Raw genomic sequence first — 23,606 nt, forward strand, 5'->3', positions numbered from 1 at the left:
GCTAAATCAATCTCTTACTCCTCCCTCTTTCGCTGAAATGGCTTCTTGATCAGATCAACCAACTTGCCCAACCCTCCAAATATCGTTCCAAAACCAAAGCTCCATCCCCGAACACGGACTGTGTAAATAAAGAAGTAAACGAGCATCCAGTTGGACACACAAAATGCTAAGAAGATACCAAAATCTGCAGTATGTTAGTACATTACGTCAATACGGCTTGGTAGGATCAGCATACCTCTCCACTTGTCGCTCGCATTAATGTTGAGTGACGCTAGGTAATCGTTACCAGAAGTCATTGGGCAGAACTCGCAAGCACTCGTGGCATTGGGGTTGAGGAGATATCCTCCGGCGGAGTCTGCAAATGCTCCTGCATATTCTTGACATGTTTGTCCTGGGGGGGCGTCAAACTTGGCAGTCTCTTCGGACGAACATTCTACTGGAGTGCCATCAAGAGTCGCTGCGAGGATGCCTCCAATCCAGTATGTAGAAGGGTTGGCGTAGTACATCCAGAACCTCCAGAAGACAGGAAGTGAGGCGTATGGGCGAACAACACCGTTGAACAAACCGAACATGACAAAGAAGAAGGGCAGGACCTAATGCTGTTAGTACGGAAAGACATACTATCGAGGGCAGAACTTACATTGGAGATAACGGTAAAGCTAGGGGCAAACGCGCAGATCCATTGTCCCCAGCTTGTCATGAAGAGGAAGATGAGAAGAGTCATCAGGAACGTATAGCCTGAAACAGAGCTCTCTGTTGGAAGTCCAGTTGGCCAGTACCACAACACAAAGTACAACACTGCTGACACTACAGCTGCTGGGATATCAGAAACAATGTTGGCAGTACAGAAAGCAAACCATCCGTAGATACGAGAGGGATATTCTCGGGCTTGCCAAAGCGCCATGTTGGTAAAGAACTTGGGGACAACACCATTGACGATGGTGGGAGGAACTGTCACGATCAAGAAGCAAGTGAACATGCGGTTCTGCATGTCTTGCATCGTGTAACCAAGTTTCCAGAAGGTGAAGCCATTGAAGATGCCAAAGATGACCGCAATGAAGAACTTTCCATAGATGTAAGAGGGGTCGCGCCAGTGTTGTCGGAACATACGCTTGGTCAACTCGACCGTCTGAAGCCAGGTCGGTGCAGCAAATTCAGAGTGCTCCTTGTTTGAAGAAGCTATCCCCTCGGTTGCGGAACTTCGAACTCGTTTAAGACCATCAATTTCTTCAAGCACTTTTTGAGCTTCCTCACTTTCAACCCATTCCTGATTCCAATCAACTTTGGTGCCATCAGGCCGCCTGTGAGGTCGTGCAGCAGTCTCGAGAATGAATTCGGCGACGTTCTTGTTAGGAGGGCAGATAGCACCGCGGTCTGAGAAGTACTTGATGACGTCTTCTCCGTTCTCACCCATAGAGCCAAAGTAAAATGTGTTGCCGCCAGGGTTCAGAGCAAGGACCATATCAAACTGCTGAATAAGAACAGAGCTTGGCTGGTGAATGGTGCAGATGATCGCCTGGCCAGCCCGGCTCAACTTTCGGAGGAAACGGACAATGGAGTAAGCAGACTGTGAGTCAAGACCAGAAGTGGGCTCATCAAGGAAGAGAAGTAGTGAAGGCTTGGCTGCCAATTCAACGCCGATGGTAAGACGCTTACGCTGTTCCACTCCGAGACACATGATAACGGCATCTTGCAGGTCATTGAGTTCCAGCAGGTCGATAATCTTGTCCACGTACGCAAGCTTTTCAGCACGGCTGACGGATTTGTCCTGCCGCAGGATGGCAGAGAACTCAATAGCCTCTCTCACAGTCTGAGTTGTATCGTGCAGGTCGCCCTGGAGACAGAATCCAGTGTTTCTCTGGAAGTCGGCGCCAAGAGATCGTCCATCGACAAGCATCTCACCTGTAACGACCCCGACGCTTGTACGCTGGGAGAGAATGTTGAGAAGCGTCGTCTTGCCAGCACCCGAAGCTCCCATAAGGGCAACCATGACACCAGGCTTAGCATATCCGCTGACCTTGTTCAGAAGTTTCTTCTCGCCACCGAGATATGGAACTGTATACTCGATATCACGCCATGTGAAGATAGACTCGCTATCGGTAATTTGTTCCAAGGCTTCGTCTTCACTGCCTGGGTTGGGGTCAGCGACAACGCCGGAGGAGCTGCTGGCACCATTTCCAACGACTTTCTCGTCATCGACAGGGACTTCGGCTTTGCGTGCTTGTTCCTTAGCCTTTCGGCTCTTCTTGAAGATCAAGGCACCACCCCCACCTTGGGTGAAGCTGACCATCTCTGTTGCCAATACCGTGACGAGGATATAGAGAGCAGCAAAAGCAATGACAACGCCAAAGTTCCGCCATAGGTTTGATCGGCTATAGTTGTAGGTAGCTTGTAGATAATCGGCGCCTGATACTGACTGGGCGTTGACTGTAGCCCCGCTAATAGCACAACCCTGATATCCAGACTGAACTCCAGGTCCCTGCGGAACTAGCTGGGAGGGAGCACATTCCATGATTCTATCGGAAAGCTCGTTGGTCAAGACAGCCTCAAAACTGTAACTGATGGGGTTGATCCAGTACAGCCAGCCGAACCAGATATAATCCTTCAACAACTGAGTCTTGGGGATGACATATCCGGTGTATATGATGAGCAGGTTGAGAGAGATTCCCGAAAATCGCACAGCCGTGTCAATCTCTGGGGATAAGCTGGCAAACATGCGATACAGGGCTGTGACCATGATGGTTGTGGTATAAACGAAGAGCATGTAGATCCAGAACTTTGATACATCCACATCAAGCCCAGTCATGAAGTACATGATGAGACCAAAGATGCATACCTGGACAGCGATAACAGGAAAGTCGAGCAGAACGCGAGCAAGGGAAACAGCGGAAGGACGATAGAAAGCATAGTCGTGGTGTCTAGCGACAACGGCACGTCCAGACACAGCCTTCATCAGCTCAGAAAGCTGAAGCCAGCCTAAGAAGAGAATCGAGAAGAAGATGGTACCGCCACGACTGAAAGCACTTGCAGTATCCTCAGTCTGTCCATAGAAGAGAGATCCAACGATGAAACCGTTGGAGATGATGATGAAGAGCTTCGTCCAGAGTGTGGTGGTATCACCGAACAGGAGCCATGCTTCTCGCTTAGTGCAAGCAAGTACCTGTCGGGGGAACGAGATGGTATATGGTGACTTGTCAGAGACGTGCTTTGACTTCGAATCCTGGACGGCCCCTTGGAACCTCTTCGCGTCTTGGTAGTCAGACTGGTCAAGAGACTCCTTGTAGGCAGCAACATCAGCCAGGAGCTCTTGGTAATGTGGTGAGTTCCTGAAAGCCGACTCGAGCTCTTCTGGTGTTCGGGGAGCGCGGTGTTCAAATCCGGGTCGGAAACGTCGTTCGGTCGGATCGGTGACGGCAGTCAAGAAGTCTGCTGTCGTCTGTCGTTCGGGACATTCGAATCCAAGGTCGATGAAATACTGCTTTGCCTTGTTGGCAGGTCCGGAGAAGATCTGTCGGCCTTGATCGATGACCAGAACCTTATCCATCAACTCGTAAATGCCCTCTCCCGCCTGGTATAAGGTGACGAGAGTGGTTCGGTTGCTAATGTCTGTCATAATACGCAGAGATCGTGCGTAGTCGAGGGCGGTCGATGCGTCTAATCCTCGAGTAGAGTTATCCCATGCCATCACGGTAGACTTCGATGCCAATGTCTCTGCAATCGAAACTCGCTTTCGCTCACCACCGGAGACACCTCGAGTGAAGTCATCACCAACTACAGTATCTCTTGTATGGCTGATACCAAACATCTTCATGAGGGCATCCACGATGACCGGAATATCGGCCTTCTCCTTGATCTTGGTCTTGTTGGTAAGCGCAAAAGCGAGAGTCTTCCACACGCTCAGAGTAGCAAAGTGAATATCATCTTCGCCGTTGTAGTTGACCTCGCCCCGGTAGTGCTTTTTCTGCTCAGCAGCAGAAATGCCGCTGTACGAAACTTCTCCTTCGACGGCAGCATATGATTCGCGGTTGTTGCTGATAGCTTTGAGGAAGGTACTGCACCCAGCGCCAGGCCGTCCCAGAACGAGCATCATCTCGCCATCACGAACGCATCCAGTGAAATCATTGATGAGTTTTCGGGTTGGGGGCTTTCCAATACGGAGAGAAGGAAAGTATCTGGTGAGGACATTGTAGAGATCGGGGCCGAATGTACCAAGAATAGCATCGGGTACGGTTCGTACAAAAGTTGCTGTGCTTCCGATGCCTTTGACAGTGAGGTTCTCATACACAACACCAACTCTCTTCAAAGATCCTTCCTCCTCGGACCGCTTTTCGAAATGGCCTTCTCGCATAAAGCGACCAAGTTCGAAACCCTCACTCTCTTCAGGGCCAGCTTCCACATCGGTCTTGGAACCATCATCGTCGTCATGTTCATGTTCATGTTCATGTTTCTCTGACCGAACTCGAGCAGCAGTACTCGTCCGTCTACTCTGAGCTTTGCTTGCGTGCGTATCTGCCGTTCTTGTCTTGTGTAGGCTCATCAAGTTGTGACGTAGAGACTCGAACTCTTGCATGGCCTCTTGAGCAGTGACATCTTCCTGTCCACGCTCACCCCATTTTCCTTCTTGGACGACACCTGATTCGGAGGAGCCGCTGCTTGTAGGGTTATGTTGTCCACCTTCGACGGTTTGTTGAGAAATGGGTTGTTGCTGCTGTTGCCACATAGAAGATTGTGTGCGGCGAAGAGCATCGCCGTCTACCGTGTTTCCCAACATGATGACGGCGATTGTACGAGATTAAAAGCGCAAAGAAAAGGTATGTAGGTTGTAGTTATTAGAGAAAAGACTATGACGTGCAGCCGGTGAGCGGGCACCGCTTTGATATTTGTATGCAGTTATTATCTCTGCAGGTAGAGGTAGGTCTGTCCTATCAAGTGTTTGGCTACCTTATGAAAGGAGAAAGACTGGTGAAGATAAGCTTCACAACGGAGAGCTGCAGGACAGGCAGGAGCTTTAGTAGCACGCAATGATGACTTCTCAACACCTCAACACTGAGAATAATTGTATTTATAATGACCCCTACGGAGTAGTTATGCACATTTTTTCCCTCTCCGGAGTGACGTAAAGGTGCCTCCGTTACGCTAAGGGAGATGGAAGGGATTTAGACGAAGAGGATGCAAAATAACCTGCTCAGTTGTTAAGCGTAACAGGCAATAGTGCCAGCCACTCTTTTCTGTCGCTTCTCCAGAGCTCAGTTAGCCTGTGGATGCGCTGCAGACTGCTGAGCAGCTTGAGCTCATGGAGTTTAGCTCTTGTTTCCGAATATTTGTGCCTAACGTTATGGAGTTTGTGGAGTTGCTGACTTGACTCGGGATCTGAGATAAGGCCCCATAGATTTTACTTTAACAGATTCATGCCAAGTCGTAGATCCCTTGTCCCGGCCGGACATTGCAGCGTAATCCATCGGATTTTAGCGCCACAAACTCTGAATTCCCTCCATCTTTTGCTGTAGCATTGCAGCATACGCCTAAAACCCGGGTACCTGAACCGGTCGACGCGTATAAGAGTCGTCTCCGGGCTTTGTCGGATACTTCCAGTATTGCAAGAGAGTAGGACTGTTTACGCCGTAAGAGTCACAGTAACTTGCTCTGCTCTCTGAGAACTGTTTCTGAAATGAGAACATTGATGGATGAATGGATGAATGGATGGATGGATGTTTTGTATTGGTAATCACAGCGAGCAAACGGCTTGCCAAGACCGTTGTGGAACGTTGATTTACGCTACCAATGCAATGCACATAAGCACAGAGCCTCCCCCAACGTTATCAGTTAATAATGTGAGAGAAGAGGGACATTGTAGGGGTCCTCCACCTGAGCTGCTAGAGCTTTCCAATACCCACATTCACCCTCCGGGGACCTGTCTCTGATTACAAAGTCAACTTTGATTCGGACCCTTTTCACATGCTAAAGATAGCTCATCCGTCAGTATTAGGTTGAGTCGGCCGAACGCTCGTTGCAGCAGCAGACAAGGGCATGTCACAAACGTGGTAGGTAGCGCTGCTCCCCAAACATTAAGTGCCAACTTGCAGATGGTGATTGCTCAAGGCTGTGATCATACCAGGTCCTTATGGTACTCTTAGGATAGACTGTCCGAATCTTCCATCTTGGCCATCAGTTTGCCTTTGGCGGAGTTAATAAGATGAATACGATTATGAATATATAAGTTCTTTAGTAAGAATGCACTCGTTACCGACATAACCAATGAAAGCGACGATGCCGACATGCTTACACCATGTTCCAAACGGTAAGAAGGCCTCAAAATTGTTGAGTTGGTTCACCTCCCGCGACTTAGTCTCAATATCAAGCTGAAAGCTGAGGGAGTAACCTTGACCATTTCATGATGATCTTGTTGTTGAAGAAGTTTATGTAATCCTCAGAATGAGTTGGTATCTCTTTATCTCCTATTCGTATCAAAGCGCTGCCGAAGTGCTCCTATAGTAATCTGATCCAGCAGCTGTTGCATGTCCGTCTTGGGAGACTAAGAAATAGTCATGTCTGAGCAGACTCAAGGGTTTCTCTGACGCTCCGACATGCCGCAGAGGCCAAGTTGGAAAGTAGCTCGAACATGTTTCTTCTCTGATCTTAGAGTGCTTCTTTCGGTTATTCATAATGCAAATATTGGCAGGTAGATACTATCTAGTGTACAGGATTCAGGAGGTTTGGTGCCCCAAAAGCGCATCAAGGTTTCGTTCTATCCGGTTTATGAATCAACTCCCTTGATATTTCAAAGCTATAATTCTTAGAATCTTGTTCTATTCTTCCTTAAATATTCACAAAGGTGGAAAGTCGATAGTGTAGACACGGTGGCTCCGTGTAGTATCACTGTCACTAAAGTCGCATAACATGAACAGTCTCGTTGAAGGTAGAGAGAATGAAGATACTAAAGCCCATAGAGTTCAAATTCATTATCCACGTCGGCATTCAATATATACCTCATCAAACTTTAATATCATGCTGCCAGGACTGTATCGCTCCTATCTCTGTGACTCATTGTAACTGTCTTGCAATTATTTCATAGGCGAACAGAACTGTCAGCAATCTCACCACTAGCCCCGAATTCACAGCTCTTATGTTAATTATTTATCAACAAGAGCTTCTCTGGAACCGACATGGGTCGTTATTTTATAACAAGATAGCCGGTTAGGTTTGTTGTTGCCCAAACCCCATAATACACAAGTCATCCTCTGAATGGTGGCATTCAACCAAACATACCTGTTCATCATTTAGTGATTAATACATCCAGACATGACTGTTCTTAGTACCTCTCTAGGACAATGATTAAGAGTTGGCACACAGAAATGGTCAATTACCTAGTTCCTTGACTACAGAAAGGGTAGTAAATTAGAAGGTCAACGTTGAGCTCTCTTCTGTCATGAGGACTAAACAAAAACTAGAGAAACAGATGAATAAATGTAAGGAGGATTCCTATACTGCTATCAGACTCAAAAAAAAATGCAAAAAAAAGAATGTTTAGCAATTGCACGTTTCGATCGTGCGACCTCCGGGTTATGAGCCCGGCTGGGATGAGTTAGCTTTGTAGATTTTGATGGAGCTTGTTGAACATACCGCGCTTCCACTGCGCCAAATTGCTTTCTTTGGTGGCAACAAGCTGCAAATTTCAACCTATATAGTTCACCTTCTAGGGCTGGATACTGGACAGCATATCGATACCATATTTGGATTTGGCAACACACAATATCGCATATGTCAAGAGACTGAGACTAGTAGATTTAATAGTAGTACATGGTCTGGAAAAGTCCAACTTAATACTAAGATCTGATTACGGTGTGCCACCATGCTTGCCCTCCGTTATGGCAATACATAGCACATTGATGTTTTGGGGTGTCTTGCGCATATCCAGCCCCCAGAATCTGCACATGTGAAATTGCATGGTTGAGCACGAACAATTGGAATGAATAGTAAGAATGAAATTTATGCCGTAATCATCGCCCTAATTCACCCTAATTCATGCTTTCACTTCGCATGCCTTTCCTTCCATTCATCATCACGACTGGGCGAAGCCCGCCTTTCACCTCAGACGCTCATGCAATGCACCCCTGCGTATACTCATTTCCACGGCTTTGTGCTCCTCAGTTGAACAGCAGTACCAATGCTTTTTGACTGCGAATGTACGATGCTTGAACGCCTGCGGTTTCCAAGCGGCAAGCAGGCATATATGCTAGATACTCAGTGTCTCTGCCTCATCATCGGCGACACTCATTGCCTCATTGCTTACATGCTCTCGAGCTAACATGATCTCCTTCTCATTCAGCACCCTTTATTTAAGGAATAGGTCCCCAACGCCGTTCCTCAATGTCCTCGTTCTATCTACGTGGTCAAGGCCGAGGTAATCGTCTTCCCCTTGTATGAAACTTGATAGCACATCATCTTGAGGCATGCTGTTAGTTACATATCAAGTTAAATGCAAAAAGATGACACTTACCGTCATTGAGATATTGGGGTTTTGAGTAATTGGCTCGTCGCACAACAGCGATCTTGATCTTCTCAAAGCTCTTGCCTTTGATTCCGGTTCGCTTCTCCAATCGCTTCTTGGTGTCTGCAAAGGTCTCGCCCTATCACTATGTTAATACATTGATGTGTCTCGCTATTTAAAGGCACTCACCTCGATGACTAGAAACTTGAACGGCACGCCATGAACGCGGCTAACGTCGTTGTGGAAGTGGAAGACATGAATAAAATGAGTATCGTCGGCGTTGAGCTCCTCTTGAGGAATTCGTTCCGCATAGATCTTCGCAAACTCATTCAGGTTAATAACGGGGTGTTCGCGTAGAGGCTCGCGGTAGAAGCGGTTGGAGCTAGTTTCGTAGATGCGGATTCTTCCACCCTCCGCTTCACTTGGTATTTGCGCCTTTCTTATCAAAACCTCGACTAAATCGTCAATAGTTCCTGTTTTAGGGACGAGTAGGTCGTATGTATCCTGCATACACCGTTAGCCGCATTGTCGAAAGATGATGAGACTCAAAAATACCTCTTTGGTGATGCCTTCACTCAGCAGATTGACCTTGATGCTCTTCTTGGTGTCGAGTTCTGTTAAACTCATTTCAAGAACTTCAAAATAAAAGGCATCGTCTCTCTGAGTAGAATTAAGAGCAGTTGAACCCATAGGGCTGAGAATCTGTCGCAGTGTTGGGTTTGCTCCCCGCCTAACCGGCGTCTTGGGGTTTTGCGTTGAGGCATTCACTGTCCAAAACCGAATATGTGTCGGGTTCACATCCAAATACGCGCCAACACGCTCCGAAAGCGTATCATAAGTTATCTTAGTGTTAAGCACGAGATCAAATGGGGGATACTGCGCCTGGTCACATCGAGTGGGATGCGGGTGGAACTTAACGGTTCGCCTGTTCTCGAGGAAATCGTAGTATTCACGCGCATCCTCGAAATGATCAGATGTGTTACTTCTGAAAACATGTAAGTAAATGAATGAATGGCCCGCATTGTACACTGTAGCAACATACGTTTCTTGCGAAATCTTTTCACCGACGCGCTTCTCGACACCGGCCTTGGTGCGTTGGAAGCAGATAATGTCTCCGTCTTGCAATTCGGCAACCTTCAGCGACTGCTTGGGCTTGAGAGGTTCAATCATAGTAGGCTTAATCTCCTATTCTGAGTTAGTTACCGTCGGTCGTCCAACGCCAGTAGTTTTCTTACCTCCCAAAGCAGAAGCTTCTCCTCGGCAGGTAGCTTCTCGCCCCATCCCATTTTCTTCAGGATCATTGGTAGCAGTTCTTCGACTTTCTTGTCCTTGGAAATGTAGACATGGCCGACACCCCGTAGTGTCTGGGCGTCGATATCGAAGTGCTTAAGGAGAAGTAAGATGGTGTCATTCTTAACGATAACACCATTGGGCTGACTCTGGTAGGATGGCCAGATTGGCTCTCCGTCAGCATCGACTTCCTCGGCAACTTCAGCCCACACTCGTAAACTAGCATCTCTGTGGGCAGCGGAACGGGAGAAAGTCTCGTCGACTGTAGGCCGCAGATCCATGATGGGTTGGTCAGGGCGGACAGTCTTATTCTGTCGATTGACCATAAGCCAAAGCCGTACCCTTCGTGGATCTTCGCCCATATCTGATGCAACTTGCGCAACAAACTCCTCCATGGTCATCGCGCGACGCACGCGGTAGAACTTTGGTGCAGCGGGATCCTCAGGCTTTGCATCAAATTGACACAAATCTGTGCCGCCAAATTGTTGAAACGAGTAATCAGTGATAACCTTAGCCCACATATACAGATGCGCCTCTCGCTGTTCTTTCTTGCGGGCTTCCCGCTGAACAGTCTCTTCCTCAAATTTTTGCCCTACGGTGGTTAGCAAGGAGACAAAGGAAGAACGCCAAAATACTTACTGAGATGAAGCGGAATATGATCCTTGGTAACCGGACACAGGATATCATCTATACGAGATTGGCGGATATACACCAACATGTATGCGCTGTTTTGACGCATAATGGGAGCCTTCTTTTGCACAGGCGCACGCGGGTAACCGTTGGAGGTTTGATACTCTCCACCAAAATTCTCTTCCAACACTTCGCGCATCGTCGCCTTGGTGACCTTATCATCGTCGTACTTGTAGAACCATCCGTCCTTTTCGGGCTTCAAAAATGCATAGTAATGACCTGCGTTCAGATCACCACTGTGAACTAGAACGCTGTGAAGCTGATACGTCCATGGAACAGATTTGTCGGCATCCTCGGATAGGTACGGCGCAGCATCAAAAAACTCGGGGAACTCATATCGATCATTGATCTTCATCATGGTGTCGCGCTGGATATCGTACTCAAAGCGCTTCAACTGTAGGTGGAGTACGTCAGGAAAGCTGTTGAAAATGACACCTTTGTTCGCATCCTGGAGCTTGTACTGATCACCAGCAAAGTATTGGTTTTCTCCATCCATCTTTTCGACCTGAACGTAGTCCTCAAAACTCTCGAGCAGATGCTTGTTACCGCTGACATTCAGCTGAATGTCCCAAAAGTCCTCGATTCGGCTGGACTCATAGTCGACGTTGATACATGAGATGTATGTCTTGATCTTGCCACTGAACATTTCTGGCAGGACGTTCTCCGATGCAGTTCCCTTCATCTTGTCTTCCATCCTCTCCATGAGCTTACGTGAAAACTCCTGCACGTCCTGTTGTTCGAAGATATGTCGCGTGTCCCAGCCGAAAGATTTCGTGAGCTCCGTGGTTCCAACTGCCTGGTCTGACGTTTGTAACTGGTAGAAAAGTCGTTGCAGTGTATAAGCACTGTTGGTCATACTGGGGTCGGCCTCCGTAGGAATTTCGTAGATAGCCTATAGAAGTCAGCTGCTGGTATGCAAGAGAACAGCTAAGAGATACTACCTTTCTGAACTTGTTTGTGAAATAGAGTGATTGCATCAAGGAATTCAGATAGCAGGTGGCACCCTGATTCTTGAGTCCAACATACCCTGTCTCCTTCTTGGAATCGTAGTTGGCGAAGTTGTGCCACAAAACACCCGTCTCATCCTCGACAAGGCGAAGATAGGCGGTGATGTTGGCAGTATCATTTTCGCAGAGGGGACGGCTGCTGCCCTCCCATGGTACATTAAACATTCGGCGGTGCTCAACAAATCGAGTGAAACCCCAATCACCTTCTTCCTTCGTGAATCGATGGTGGGCAGTGTGATGGACATATAGGCTGGGGTCGTTCGGGTTCCATAGGACGAGCGCAAATTGAACACAGCAGCTCCAGTTATCGGGAACGCTATCAGCGTCGAAGCCATGTTCAAGATAAATAGAGCATTGGTCGATATTGTTGCCGTGTGGGAAAAGCAGAATTCGCCTGTAGGAGTGGAACGTCAGCATTCAGAGCAACGGCAGTTCCGGGATTAACTTGGGCGCACCATGGGAAGCCACCTGCGTGGAAAATAGGACCATGTTCCTTCTTATTCAAGCTTCGCCAGTTTTCGACAGTCCATGTGTATTCATAGTCTCCAAGTATTTTCGGTTCATCGATGAGGGGTGGAAGACAGAGCTCTCTCATGGCTTCATCTAGAGGCGTCACAGTTAGCCAAATAGTTTCAGGAAGGGTGGTCACGACAGAAAACATATGATGCCTAGGGTCTGCACCAAACGAAAAGAGTCAATGGGATAGTGGAAGGAGTACGCACGGTCGTTGGCCATGGGCAGATCTTGCAGCTGGTCGACTTCGCTTTGTTCGAGGTTATCGGGATTTATGATGGCGACCTTCTCTGGCTCGTTGGCCACGCCGATATAATCGTCCGTGTCCATGACCATGTCGTTGGGTGAGTTGATATCGTGAGTCTGCAGCAGATTGCGACGGTCAGCGTTGATTCCTGAGCGAAAGCACAGGCGGCGATGAAACGAGGTCATGATGTCGGCATCGGGAGTGACTGGGGTTAGTGTGGGTGGTGAGGGGCAGCTGGTAGGCTATTGGAGGTGATGATGTCTTCAGGGCACTAGGTAGAGAAGTCTGCGCAATGCTTCATGTCAAGAAGATGTGGTAAGGTCAAATCGAAGTTGCATAATATGTGACGATCGCAGTGCCAGGAGGATGACGCAGCTGTGTTGATGGGACCGCCCGAGTTGCTCTCCAGCGACCATGGCAGGCGCGGCAAGCTGCATGGACCAAGATTGCACGGGAAGGGGCAGCAGCGACTGGAACGTACCATTTTGAAGAAGCTGCGACCGAGGCGGAAGAATCGGTGACGTTAAGGCAGGCACCCGAGAGAGTAGATAAACCTCACGATATAAAGACAGGCGTAGCAGTAGCAGAACAGAGCAACTTAACCAATGCAGGCGCTTCAGCCAAAGCTCGACGATGTCGAGTGGCGCAAAGGGCAGGGAATAAGAGACCAAGTACTGCCGCGAGCAAAAATATTATTCTCCAAAAAAAGAGAGCTCGGAGCTGGAGCGCAACGCAAGGCAGTGAATGCGATGCAAGGCAAGCAAGGCAGGGCAATGCAAGGTATGCTATGCTATGACGATCGGGGACGACGAGTTCTGCACTGTTAAAGAAAAAAAGAGTAGAGCGGTCGGTTATGTCAGTAAAAGACAATGCCCACAACTCAGGTCCTAAGCCCCTAGACCTCTCAAATTCGAGGTCAAGTCAGGTCGCGTCTAAACAAAGAGAAGAGGCTGTAGTTTGGAGGATAAAACGAAACTGGGAGAAAGGAGTGTGAGGTGAGTGAGTGAGTGAGTTTGGATCCAATGCCTTGCATCGATAGGCAGAGAGAGCCAGTAGTAATCAATCATTCAGCGGGAACAAGAGTTGTGCGAGACTTCAGGCTTGACGAGAGTGGTGAGGCGATGGCTCGCAAATGTTGTCACGCGACTTGTTATTTGCGGGCAAATGCACTATAAATGCTGTACTACTTTAACAGACGACAGTCACGCCAAGCGTCATCAGGTCACCCCGCCAATGACGTTGTCAGTCTTTCATAGCCAAAGGCTAAGTTCGAGTCTTTGTCAGATAAATCATGCCTACCTAAGGTCTTGATGGCTTGCACCTCCATTGAGGATGCATGCAACGAGTGAGCTGGCAAATATAGGCGGTCTGACGCAAGCTGGGACACATATTCATTTGTGATTTCCATATCGTTTTTCAGCTTTGCAATACGGAGCTGATATGCTTTGGTTGACATGTTCATAGATCCATGTTATAAAGTTCTACCTTATTAGCTTGGGTGGTACTTGGAAGCAACAGTTTGAATTGACAAAGCGTGCGTCAGCATGCTTCCCCTAAAAGGGACAAACTTCGTAATTGATCAAACACGACTTGTTATTTCCCTTTACCCCATTTTTGGACAGATATTCAGACCATATGAAATACTCACGAGCCGTTACAGCTCATTGCCACAAGGCAACAATCAGACGCCACAGCCACCTGAATAGACCCAGGAAGCTACCCTAAATTCTTACAACAAAACATGGAATGATGGGTTGTCATGGACATGACTCCTATAAATAAATAGTCACATATCTCAAACAGCACCATCTACAGCTTCACAGCTTGTGCTAAGCTTATCAGCCTCAGAACTCAGTCGTGACCAGGGTAAACCCAAACGGAAACCTCTCCTCCTTCCTGCAACCCACCATTTTGGGCGGGCCGGTATCGCCAACAAGATGTGGGGTAAAACTCCAATCCCGTTCCTGGGCAGCAGGTATCGAGTCACTCGCCCAAAGCTTCCTTCCCACCGAGACGGCGTATGCGGACTGTCCTCCTTTCCCTCCAAAAATCTATACTCTCCTCTTTCAAACGCAGAACATCATCTGAAAGCACACCATATGCTTACGCCAACTGATTGGGCTCAACGAATCAACCTATACTGACTTCGATTCATCTTCGCATGTGCCTGTGACGACATGCCACCCATCGCCCTGCGACAGAGCAGGCGATGTAAACTGACAGATCCGCGCCCTTACCTGGCGAATATTCCCCGTACCTCCTATACGAACGTTCAGTTTCGCGCTGGTACAAACGCATCATGGCGTCCTGTTTCTATTCTTGACGAGTATGTAATTTTCTTCTATGAATGCTGGTTGCAAAAGTTAACTCATGATGCCTTCAGCTGGGTCGCGAAAGAAGCTCGCCCTATCAGTCTCCGCCAGCTTATGGTTTTTGGCCGCTCTCTTACAGAATCTCGTTTGATAAGCTCGGCTAACTATGTTCGCACCGAATTGCCCACACGGTAAGTATTGAGAAGCTTCGCAGAGAATAAAGAGATCTGACATGTGATTAGAATTGCGCACCGAATCCGAGATATGCAACGTTTACCCTATGTCGTTACTACGAACTCGCATATTAAAGAGGTTTACGACCTCTACTACCACGCCTTCGACACATTTCGCAAAGTGAAAGAGGTTAAAACACTGGAGGATAATGACAAGCTGTGCGAACTCATCAGCCATAATCTAAGGGGGCACTTGACTGTGATACCGAAGCTTGCTATGGGAATCCTAGAATGCGGTGGTCTTATGAGTCCTCAAGATCTGGATAGCTTCATGAACACCATTCTTAGATCCGTACGGTGCCCATTCTTACACGGCTGGTGATTTACTGACATAGAGCAGCGCATTTCTAGACGTGTCATCGCTGAGCAGCATCTTTCACTGACAGAAACCTACAACTCCCCCAACTTCTCTCCCGGAGCCAAACTTTCCGAGTCCGACTTCATCGGCGAAGTGTTTATCAAATGTTATGCTAAGGATGTTGTCGAGCGCTGTTCCAAAGCCATCACCATTCTTGCACGGACAACGAATGGCCCTGACGTCCAGATTCCCGAAATCACAGTTGATGGCCATCTCGATGCCTCTTTTCCTTACATTCTAAGTCATCTCGAGTACATCATTGGCGAGCTCCTCCGCAACTCTGTCCAGGCCGTCATTGATCGACATCAGAGGATCCATTCGGACCCTGACAGTGTGAAGCCCCCTCCCGTGGAGATAACCATCTGTGAGAACCAGCAGCATGTTATCATCCGCATCTGCGACCGTGGTGGTGGTATCCCTCGTGCTGAATTGCCACATCTCTGGTCTTTCAGCAAGGGTCCGCAAAGTCAAAGGCGTCTCGAGAATCTTGCGCAGGTACCCAAGATGGCAGCAACGATGCAGGAGCTTCACGTAGAGGAGGAATTGGGGCGTGCAGATTTGAAAGCACCCCCATATCAAAGTTCGTTATCATCTCTCACCAGTCGGCCGCCCAACCTGCGTCTCGGCATGGGGTTACCTCTGAGCCGTGTCTATGCTGAGTATTGGGCGGGGAATCTTGACTTGCATAGCCTCGAGGGCTACGGAACGGATGTCTTCCTGCAGATTTCGCGACTTGGAAACAAGAACGAGCAACTGACGACGCGGGCTAGCATGGACGCCTTATAGCACTCGGGATCTGGGGTAATGTCCTAGACGGAAAGACTGAGGTTGACTTGAAATCTGTAGTGATTTCAGTATTGTACTCAGAGGACACTATATTTCTTTTTGGGTATGAATTCTGTCAGCTTGACTTAGAGCATGGAGTTTGGTGGCTGTTTCTCGCGGTTCACAATGGGTCAATGGGTCTGTTGCAACATCTCATGGATTATTGGATAGCAGTCAGAGGGTTTATGCAATTGATTAAAACCTTCGAATCTCAAACTGGTATCATAAAATGTTGTGATTGAAATTACATCGAAACTAAAATGTGCCTAGCTGAGAGAAAGGGCTCTAGTAAAAGGTGGTGATAAAAAAAGGGCAAGACTATCAAGGCTTTCTCCATACGTCTTGTTCGCTTCAAAGGGGTCTCGTACTTGTGAGTATGAGTTGCCGACATAGCAACCAAGAACAAACAAAATCATGGGGAGGGAATCATAACTCCTACACAACATGCCGCGGCCATGATAACAAGCCCCAGCAAGGGCAGCTCCTCCTTGACCTCCGTAGGGCAGAGCGAGCAGATGTATCCCTGAACTCGTGGTCCCTCTCCTGTCTTCTTGTGGTATTCTTCGGACCTTTCATTTTTCAACTCCAAACCCCAAAACGGAGCTCCAGGTAAAAGAAACTTGAAGAAACGACTGTCCAACTGCAGCCAAGCAAGTGTGCATAAAGGCGTGCTCGAAATTGTTTAGCGGCGACCGTGGCTGCGGACAGCGCTGCCTTGCATCTGCTCCAGCTCTTGCTCGAGCTGCTTGATCTGAGCATGGGTTTGCTCGAGATCCTTGTTGAGACGGTCGCGCTCGGAGATGAGCTTCTGCTCCCATTGACGGAAACGTTGCTCCTCGATCTTGACCTGCTCGGTGAAACGCTTTCGGAGAGCCTCCTCCTCTTCCTTGAACTTGGGGTTGTCGAGCTTTCGCGGACGAGCCTCGCCGAACTTGCGGGTCTCCATCTGCTGAGCGCGGTAAGCCTCATAGTGCAACTCCTCAGTGGTGTGAATAAGGTCGAGCATGTGTGTTCGAATCAGGATAGAGCGGAGCTTCTTGAAATCGCAGTGGTCCTCATTCTCAACCTCGGCAACACCCCAAGAGTACTGTCGGCCCTTGACAATACGGCCATCACCAGTCTTGACGTCCTTCTCGGAGCCGATAACAGCGAAAGGCATGGCGTTCATAAGGCTGCGGGCATGCTGAGCAGCGGCCTCGTCGTCCTCCTCGATCGGGGGCTGGTAGATCTTGATGTTCTGGGCTTCAATGACAGAGACAATCTAGATAGAGTTAGAATTGAGGACTGTGAACTCAATGCATAATTACTTACACGCTGCTTGAACTTGGCCAGGTCGGCGGGGCTGAGGGTATCGGCCTTGGCGATAACGGGGATAAGGTTGACACGCGAGCAGAGGCGCTTCATGACCTCAATATCGAGGGGCTTGAGGGTGTGGCCGGTAGGGCGGATGAAGTAAAGGCAGGCATGGACACGAAGATCGATCTTGTCCTGGCGGCGAGGCTGTTGCTCCTGAAGCATGTAAGACTCGTGCTGGTCGTCGAGGAACTCGATAATGGGCATCCAAGAATCGCGGTTGTTAACGTAGTCGCCGAATCCGGGTGTATCGATAACGGTCAGTCGGACTGAAAGGGGGTGTTAGCGAGGGTTGAGTAATAGTGCTTCATTCAGAGAGCTATACCCTTGAAGAACTTCTCCTCAAGCTCGGCCTTGGTAATCTCGATCTCGACGGTCTTATCAACCTGCTTCTGGTGACGGCGCTTGTGGTCGGCATAGTTCTTGATGGTGGTGGAGAAAAGAGTGTTGATGAAGGTAGTCTTGCCCAGGCCAGACTCGCCAGCAACCTAGACATGATGCGGTGAGCAATAGTTCAGAAGATCTCGATGTGCCTTGTATGTATATATAGCAATGCAAAACGGGTGAGTTGATTGCTTAGAAGCATACCATAATAGTGAAGCCGGCGCCACGCTTCGCGACAATCTTGTGTCGCTGGTTGGGCAGATTGGCAATACCAATCGGTGAAGCGTTCTCGGCAGCTGCAGAAGCCATCTTGAAGTAGTTTGATTTGGGGATGGGAAGACAAAGGTTGAATTAGAAGAGGATGTGAAGCGTAAAACACGACTTTCAAACAAAGATAATGCAATGCAAGACAACAAGCGACTGCGATATCGCGATGAAGGTCGAACGAGTGCAAAGGTTCAAGGTGGAGAGGGAGGTTTAGGGACAGCTCGTGCTTGCCTGAGTTCAGGGGAATTGGAACGAATTTCCTGCCCTTTCCCCCTAAAGCAACTGCCAGGGACGCTTGCTTCTGATAGGCTAGCGTTGACACGGTATCGTGAGTGGACAGTGGCTAGTGGACACGGGGCAGCAAGGGAAGCTGCCAAACAAAACGGGTCTTGCCATGCAAGATCGAGTAAACAGCCACTGCCCCTAGCTTGCATTGGTCCCTTGAGCTATGGCCAGAAGCCAGTCGAGGGGAGTCAAAAAGGGTAGATCCTTTATACTAATGACAAAAAGATTCATGTAGATTTAGCGCCGCTCAGCATAGTCTAGTATATGATCAGTAGATCTTGGACTGAATATTTTTGGCACTTTGGCTTAACGTCAGACGTTTTCTTACTCTCAGAGGGGCCAGCCACAATGGAATCCTCATGGCATTATGGTCTCGGAATAACTCCACCGCCGACTGTCGCAAAAAAATTGGCTCTTATCGATAAGGCGCAACGATGAATTTTTGGCGGGTTTGCGATTTGATGTTTAGAAGCATCATGGCTATGACCTGCAGACAATAATGAAGACCGATTTCAAGGTAATGATGACAATGAGATGATTCCGGCTTCGAGACCATGTGCTGACCTATCAATATAGTTCTCGAACTTGCTGGGCACTGTTTACTGCCAGGGCAACCTGCTCTATAGCCCCGATGGCACCCATCTTTTCTCGCCAGTTGGCAACAGAGTGACTGTCTTTAATCTGGTAGAGTAAGTTTGCTTTAAGCCGGTCTGAACTTCAAAAATTAAAGGGACAAAATTAATTGTTCCTCAGAAACAAATCATACACCCTCCCGTTCGCTCATCGCAAAAACATTGCCCGTATCGGACTTACACCACGCGGCAACCTTCTCCTCTCCATTGACGAAGATGGACACGCGATCTTGACCAATGTCCCCCGAAGGATATCCATATACCACTTCTCCTTCCGATCTTCCGTCACAGCACTATCATTCTCGCCATCCGGTCGACATTTTGCTGTGGGACTGGGTCGCAAAATTGAGGTCTGGCACGTCCCCTCAACCCCCGATGCTTCTGCCGAGGGTGAACTCGAATTTGCTCCTTTCGTTCGATACCACACACATACCGGTCATTTCGATACCGTTAGCCACATTGAGTGGTCCAGCGACTCACGATTCTTCCTCACAACCTCCAAGGATCTCACGGCGCGGATATGGAGTTTGAACCGTGAGGAGGGTTTCACCCCCACGGTGCTCTCAGGCCATAAACAGGCTGTTATCGGTGCTTGGTTCTCAGAAAATCAGGAGATGATTTACACTGTTAGCAAGGATGGCGCCGTCTTTGACTGGCAGTATGTCAAGCCTATCAACCGTATTAAGGACGACGACAAGATGGATGACGACGACGATGATTCAGATATGCAATGGCGCATTGTCCAACGGCACTACTTCATGCAGGGAAGCGCTCATGTGCGATGTGCCGCTTTCCACCCTGAGACGAATCTCCTGGTTGCTGGTTTCTCCAACGGTCTGTTTGGCCTGTACGAGATGCCCGACTTCAACATGATACACAAGCTGAGCATCTCGCAAAACGATATCGACTTTGTCACCATCAACAACAGTGGCGAGTGGCTGGCGTTTGGTGCGTCCAAGCTGGGACAATTACTGGTATGGGAGTGGCAGTCTGAATCTTACATCCTTAAACAGCAGGGCCATTTCGATGCCATGAACGCTCTGGTCTACTCACCTGACGGCCAGCGCATCATCACCACTGCCGATGACGGAAAGATCAAGGTCTGGGATATCCAGTCAGGCTTCTGTATAGTTACCTTCACTGAGCATACTAGCGGCGTTACAGCTTGCGAGTTTGCCAAGAAGGGTAATGTTCTCTTCACATCAAGTCTGGATGGATCTATTCGAGCCTGGGATTTAATCCGGTACCGAAACTTCCGAACTTTCACAGCACCTACAAGACTGTCATTCTCATGCATGGCTGTCGACCCCAGCGGCGAAGTCGTAGCTGCTGGATCTCTCGATTCCTTCGACATTCACATTTGGTCCGTCCAGACAGGCCAACTTCTTGATCAGCTATCAGGCCACGAGGGCCCTGTCTCGTCTCTCGCATTCACACCCAATGGTGACTCACTCATTAGTGGTTCTTGGGACCGCACAGCCCGTATCTGGTCTATCTTTAGCCGGACACAGACCAGCGAGCCTCTGCAGCTCCAGGCCGATGTTCTCGACATTGCTGTCCGTCCAGATTCTTTGCAACTGGCCATCTCAACATTAGATGGCCAGCTTACTTTCTGGTCGGTAACAGATGCAGAGCAGACTTCTGGAGTGGATGGACGAAGAGATGTTTCAGGAGGACGAAAACTCACAGATCGCCGAACGGCGGCCAATATGGCCGGCACAAAGAGCTTCAACACAATCCGATATAGCGCTGATGGCAGCTGTCTCTTGGCTGGCGGAAACAGCAAGTACATCTGCTTGTACTCCGTAACAACCATGGTGCTTCTGAAGAAGTACACTGTCAGCGTCAACCTTTCTCTCTCCGGTACCCAGGAATTCCTCAACAGCAAGCTATTGACTGAAGCCGGCCCTGCTGGAGACCTCGACGATCAGGAAGCCTCAGACCGCGAAGACCGCGTGGATAGCTCGTTGCCAGGATCAAAACGTGGTGACCCTTCAGCACGAAGGAAGGTCCCTGAGGTGCGTGTGACAGGCATTGGTTTCTCACCTGCAGGCACTGCGTTCTGTGCTGCCTCAACGGAGGGTCTCCTGATCTACAGTTTGGATCAGGACATCCAGTTCGACCCTTTCGACCTGAACATGGAGATCACCCCTGCCTCAACACTCGCCGTTCTCGAGACAGAGCAAGATTACCTCAAAGCACTTGTCATGGCCTTCCGTCTCAACGAAGCTGGTCTGATAAAGCGAGTCTTTCAAGCCATTCCCTCCGCCGAAATTCCTCTCGTTGTTGCCGACCTCCCTACCGTATATGTTTCTCGTCTTCTCCGCTTTGTCGCCGCCCAGACCGAGGAGTCACCCCACATTGAGTTCTGTCTCGTCTGGATCAAGGCTATCGTTGATAAGCATGGAGCTTGGCTCTCGGCAAACCGTGCCAAGGCCGACATTGAGCTAAGAGTCGTTGCGCGAGCTGTATCCAAGATGAGGGATGAGATTAGGAGACTTGCTGACGAAAACGTGTACATGGTTGATTATTTGTTGGGTCAAGCGGAGGATAAGTCTGGAAAGAAGGATGTCAAGACATTGGAGAGTGGCAAAACTGTGGATGTGAAACTTATGGATGTTGATGGGGATGAGCAGTCTGAGGCGGGATCCGATGAATGGATTGGTTTAGAATAGACGGTAAATACGACTCATAATACCCATGCATATCATACAAGCCTTTGCTCTTGGTTGTCTTACATCTTAGCCTTGGGAATCTCCTCCCAAGCTTCATCGAACCCTGAAGATCGAACCCACATGGTACCTCCCTGCCTATCAGCTTCCTCATTGGCATCCAGCAACAGGTACACAGCCCTCAACCACTCGTCATCTCCCTTGATCCTCACCCACTTCTTGTTCTCATACGGCTTGGTAACTCTTTGCGCCAGCATCAGTGCCCTGGCCAACTTGACAGTGTGCCCATCATCCACGACCTTGTGAATCCTTGGGAATAGATCTTCTGGCTTACCCACCAGATTATCTCCATCCTTGGGCTTATAGCCACAGAGCAGATCGCCACGAAGAGCTGGCGAGCCACGAGCGATGTACTGCAGGAGATCCATGCGGATTTTGTTCTCCAAGAAGCGCGCCTTGGTTGATGCTGGAATCCAGGACTGCTCTTTTAGCGTGAGAAAGAATGGCGTCGATGTTATGTGATGCCTGCCGCGGTTAGCAACGGGGTCAGTGTGGAAAGGAGAGACTTGCATGAGAATAAATTCGAATCTTGGAGCATGAGGTGGATGAAAAGCAGCAGCTGAAGCAACGAAAGCAGAGTGATGGACCATCTCGGCAATCTTTTCGTCCAGCTCCTCCTCATCAACCCTCACTTTCGCCGCCAACGTGATCATCTCGTCCTTCGCCCTCGCAAATACACCATCGAAGATCCGGTTGGAATCATCCCAATGCGAGCTTGTTCGAAGTTTGTCATTCTTTACGGCGTCTTCATAAAGGCCACCAATGGTCTTCATCTTAGGTGGCGCATCGGAAGCTTGAGCCTTTCCAGCAGCGGCTGTGAGAAATTCTTTATAATCGTCTCGATGAACAGCAGTCTGTGCAAGAGCTGAAGCGATGATCATGGGCTGTGACCACTCCATGCCATACAACAACTGAATAAGTGGGTGAAGAATACCGGCGAATAGACGGCTTTGCATGTCACGGCCTCGAGCATCGTCCTTGAAGAGATACTCCTTGAGTGTGTCCTGCCATCCTATTCTTTCGATCTCGTCCTGGAAGAAACGAAAGAATGTAGCATAGTTTCTACCTTTTCCAAGATATTGTGACCAGTCTGAGCCGTGTTCTAGTTTATCAACGACATCAGGCTTTGGTTTCATGGCCTTAAGCTGATATGTCTTGTTGGCGTTGTATGCAGTGTCCAGGTCCTTTGTTGTTGCGCCGGTACCATATAGAGTTAAGACTTGATGAACAATCTAATGCCGTTAGCGAAGTATGAGAGACCTATAGAAGGCCATTTACATGGTCGTGAAAGCCAGACTCGTTGAAGAAGACGTGGTGGTTCTAATCAGTGTTAGTCTTTGACTTGATAGTTGATACACCGTGTTGCTTCGGTTCGTGTTACCTCTAGATCCTTCTGCAGCAGGTCAGTTGCCTTCGAGGCCTCACTCTGACCAAGCTTCATCCCTAGAAGCCCCGAGTTCTGGGGTTCCAGCTGAATCTTGAAAGGAGTCGCCATTGTTGAGTATCGTATCCTTGTGGTACGTCCAGCAAAGACTCTCAAGCTCGATCTCGCCAACATGGAGGGGACTACAAGGTTTTTGAAAGTGACTACAGATAAGCACAGAAGAAGCGTAGCCCTTTTTGAAATGGCCAATATGTGATGTGTACCTCGGGTGACGATGATATCACATACAAAACAAAGGTGGGCTGACAAATGAAGCAGACCAACCCGGGATAATCAGATCTCAGATCTCGGATCTCGCACTTTGACTTTGAGCGGGGAGTTCTTGGACAAGTCCGAATTAGTAACTCTTTGGAATCATTCGCTGAATTGACGTAGCCTCGTGTTTGTTTATTTCCCGTTTATAACATCAACTGTCACAAACAGGAAGCTAACTACCCCGGATTTCCATCACTTGACATCATCAGAGGGTGTCATGCCCCGCTCTTTTTACAACCTGTAAAAAGAGAGACATCATCAATTAATGAGTAATTAGAGTCAACCTTCTGA

The 23,606-nt window shown here is 48.7% G+C and overlaps 6 protein-coding genes and 1 non-coding gene across 7 annotated transcripts; 2 read left to right on the top strand and 5 right to left on the bottom strand.

Moving 5' to 3' along the window:
• Positions 1-14: 14 nt before the first annotated feature.
• Positions 15-4,771, bottom strand: J7337_003049 (uncharacterized protein; the record flags this gene model as incomplete). The annotated part of the gene is made up of 3 exons (XM_044820772.1): positions 15-184; positions 236-593; positions 641-4,771. 3 exons carry the CDS (start codon positions 4,769-4,771, stop codon positions 15-17), a joined length of 4,659 nt encoding a protein of 1,552 aa, XP_044685072.1.
• Positions 4,772-7,525: 2,754 nt separating this feature from the next.
• J7337_003050 lies at positions 7,526-7,645 on the bottom strand. Its single transcript has one exon. It is a non-coding gene; the product is annotated as a tRNA-Met (tRNA).
• Positions 7,646-8,382: 737 nt separating this feature from the next.
• On the bottom strand, positions 8,383-12,420 carry J7337_003051 (uncharacterized protein; the record flags this gene model as incomplete). Its single annotated transcript, XM_044820773.1, has 10 exons — positions 8,383-8,453; positions 8,498-8,627; positions 8,678-8,992; positions 9,044-9,473; positions 9,531-9,673; positions 9,724-10,370; positions 10,418-11,360; positions 11,410-11,869; positions 11,931-12,078; positions 12,198-12,420. The coding sequence occupies 10 exons, from the start codon at positions 12,418-12,420 to the stop codon at positions 8,383-8,385; spliced, it is 3,510 nt and encodes a 1,169-aa protein (XP_044685073.1).
• A 2,241-nt stretch (positions 12,421-14,661) lies between these two features.
• On the top strand, positions 14,662-15,924 carry J7337_003052 (uncharacterized protein; the record flags this gene model as incomplete). The annotated part of the gene is made up of 3 exons (XM_044820774.1): positions 14,662-14,738; positions 14,790-15,072; positions 15,121-15,924. 3 exons carry the CDS (start codon positions 14,662-14,664, stop codon positions 15,922-15,924), a joined length of 1,164 nt encoding a protein of 387 aa, XP_044685074.1.
• Positions 15,925-16,645: 721 nt separating this feature from the next.
• J7337_003053 (uncharacterized protein) lies at positions 16,646-18,009 on the bottom strand (the record flags this gene model as incomplete). The annotated part of the gene is made up of 4 exons (XM_044820775.1): positions 16,646-17,224; positions 17,275-17,585; positions 17,642-17,804; positions 17,905-18,009. The coding sequence occupies 4 exons, from the start codon at positions 18,007-18,009 to the stop codon at positions 16,646-16,648; spliced, it is 1,158 nt and encodes a 385-aa protein (XP_044685075.1).
• A 742-nt stretch (positions 18,010-18,751) lies between these two features.
• J7337_003054 (uncharacterized protein) lies at positions 18,752-21,559 on the top strand (the record flags this gene model as incomplete). Its single annotated transcript, XM_044820776.1, has 3 exons — positions 18,752-18,769; positions 18,829-18,941; positions 19,006-21,559. The coding sequence occupies 3 exons, from the start codon at positions 18,752-18,754 to the stop codon at positions 21,557-21,559; spliced, it is 2,685 nt and encodes an 894-aa protein (XP_044685076.1).
• Positions 21,560-21,618: 59 nt separating this feature from the next.
• On the bottom strand, positions 21,619-23,111 carry J7337_003055 (uncharacterized protein; the record flags this gene model as incomplete). The annotated part of the gene is made up of 3 exons (XM_044820777.1): positions 21,619-22,848; positions 22,895-22,936; positions 22,998-23,111. The coding sequence occupies 3 exons, from the start codon at positions 23,109-23,111 to the stop codon at positions 21,619-21,621; spliced, it is 1,386 nt and encodes a 461-aa protein (XP_044685077.1).
• Between the last annotated feature and the right edge of the window lie 495 nt (positions 23,112-23,606).

The sequence above is a fragment of the Fusarium musae genome, chromosome 2 (genome assembly GCF_019915245.1).
Source record: "Fusarium musae strain F31 chromosome 2, whole genome shotgun sequence".
NCBI classification, from domain to species: Eukaryota; Fungi; Ascomycota; class Sordariomycetes; order Hypocreales; family Nectriaceae; genus Fusarium; species Fusarium musae.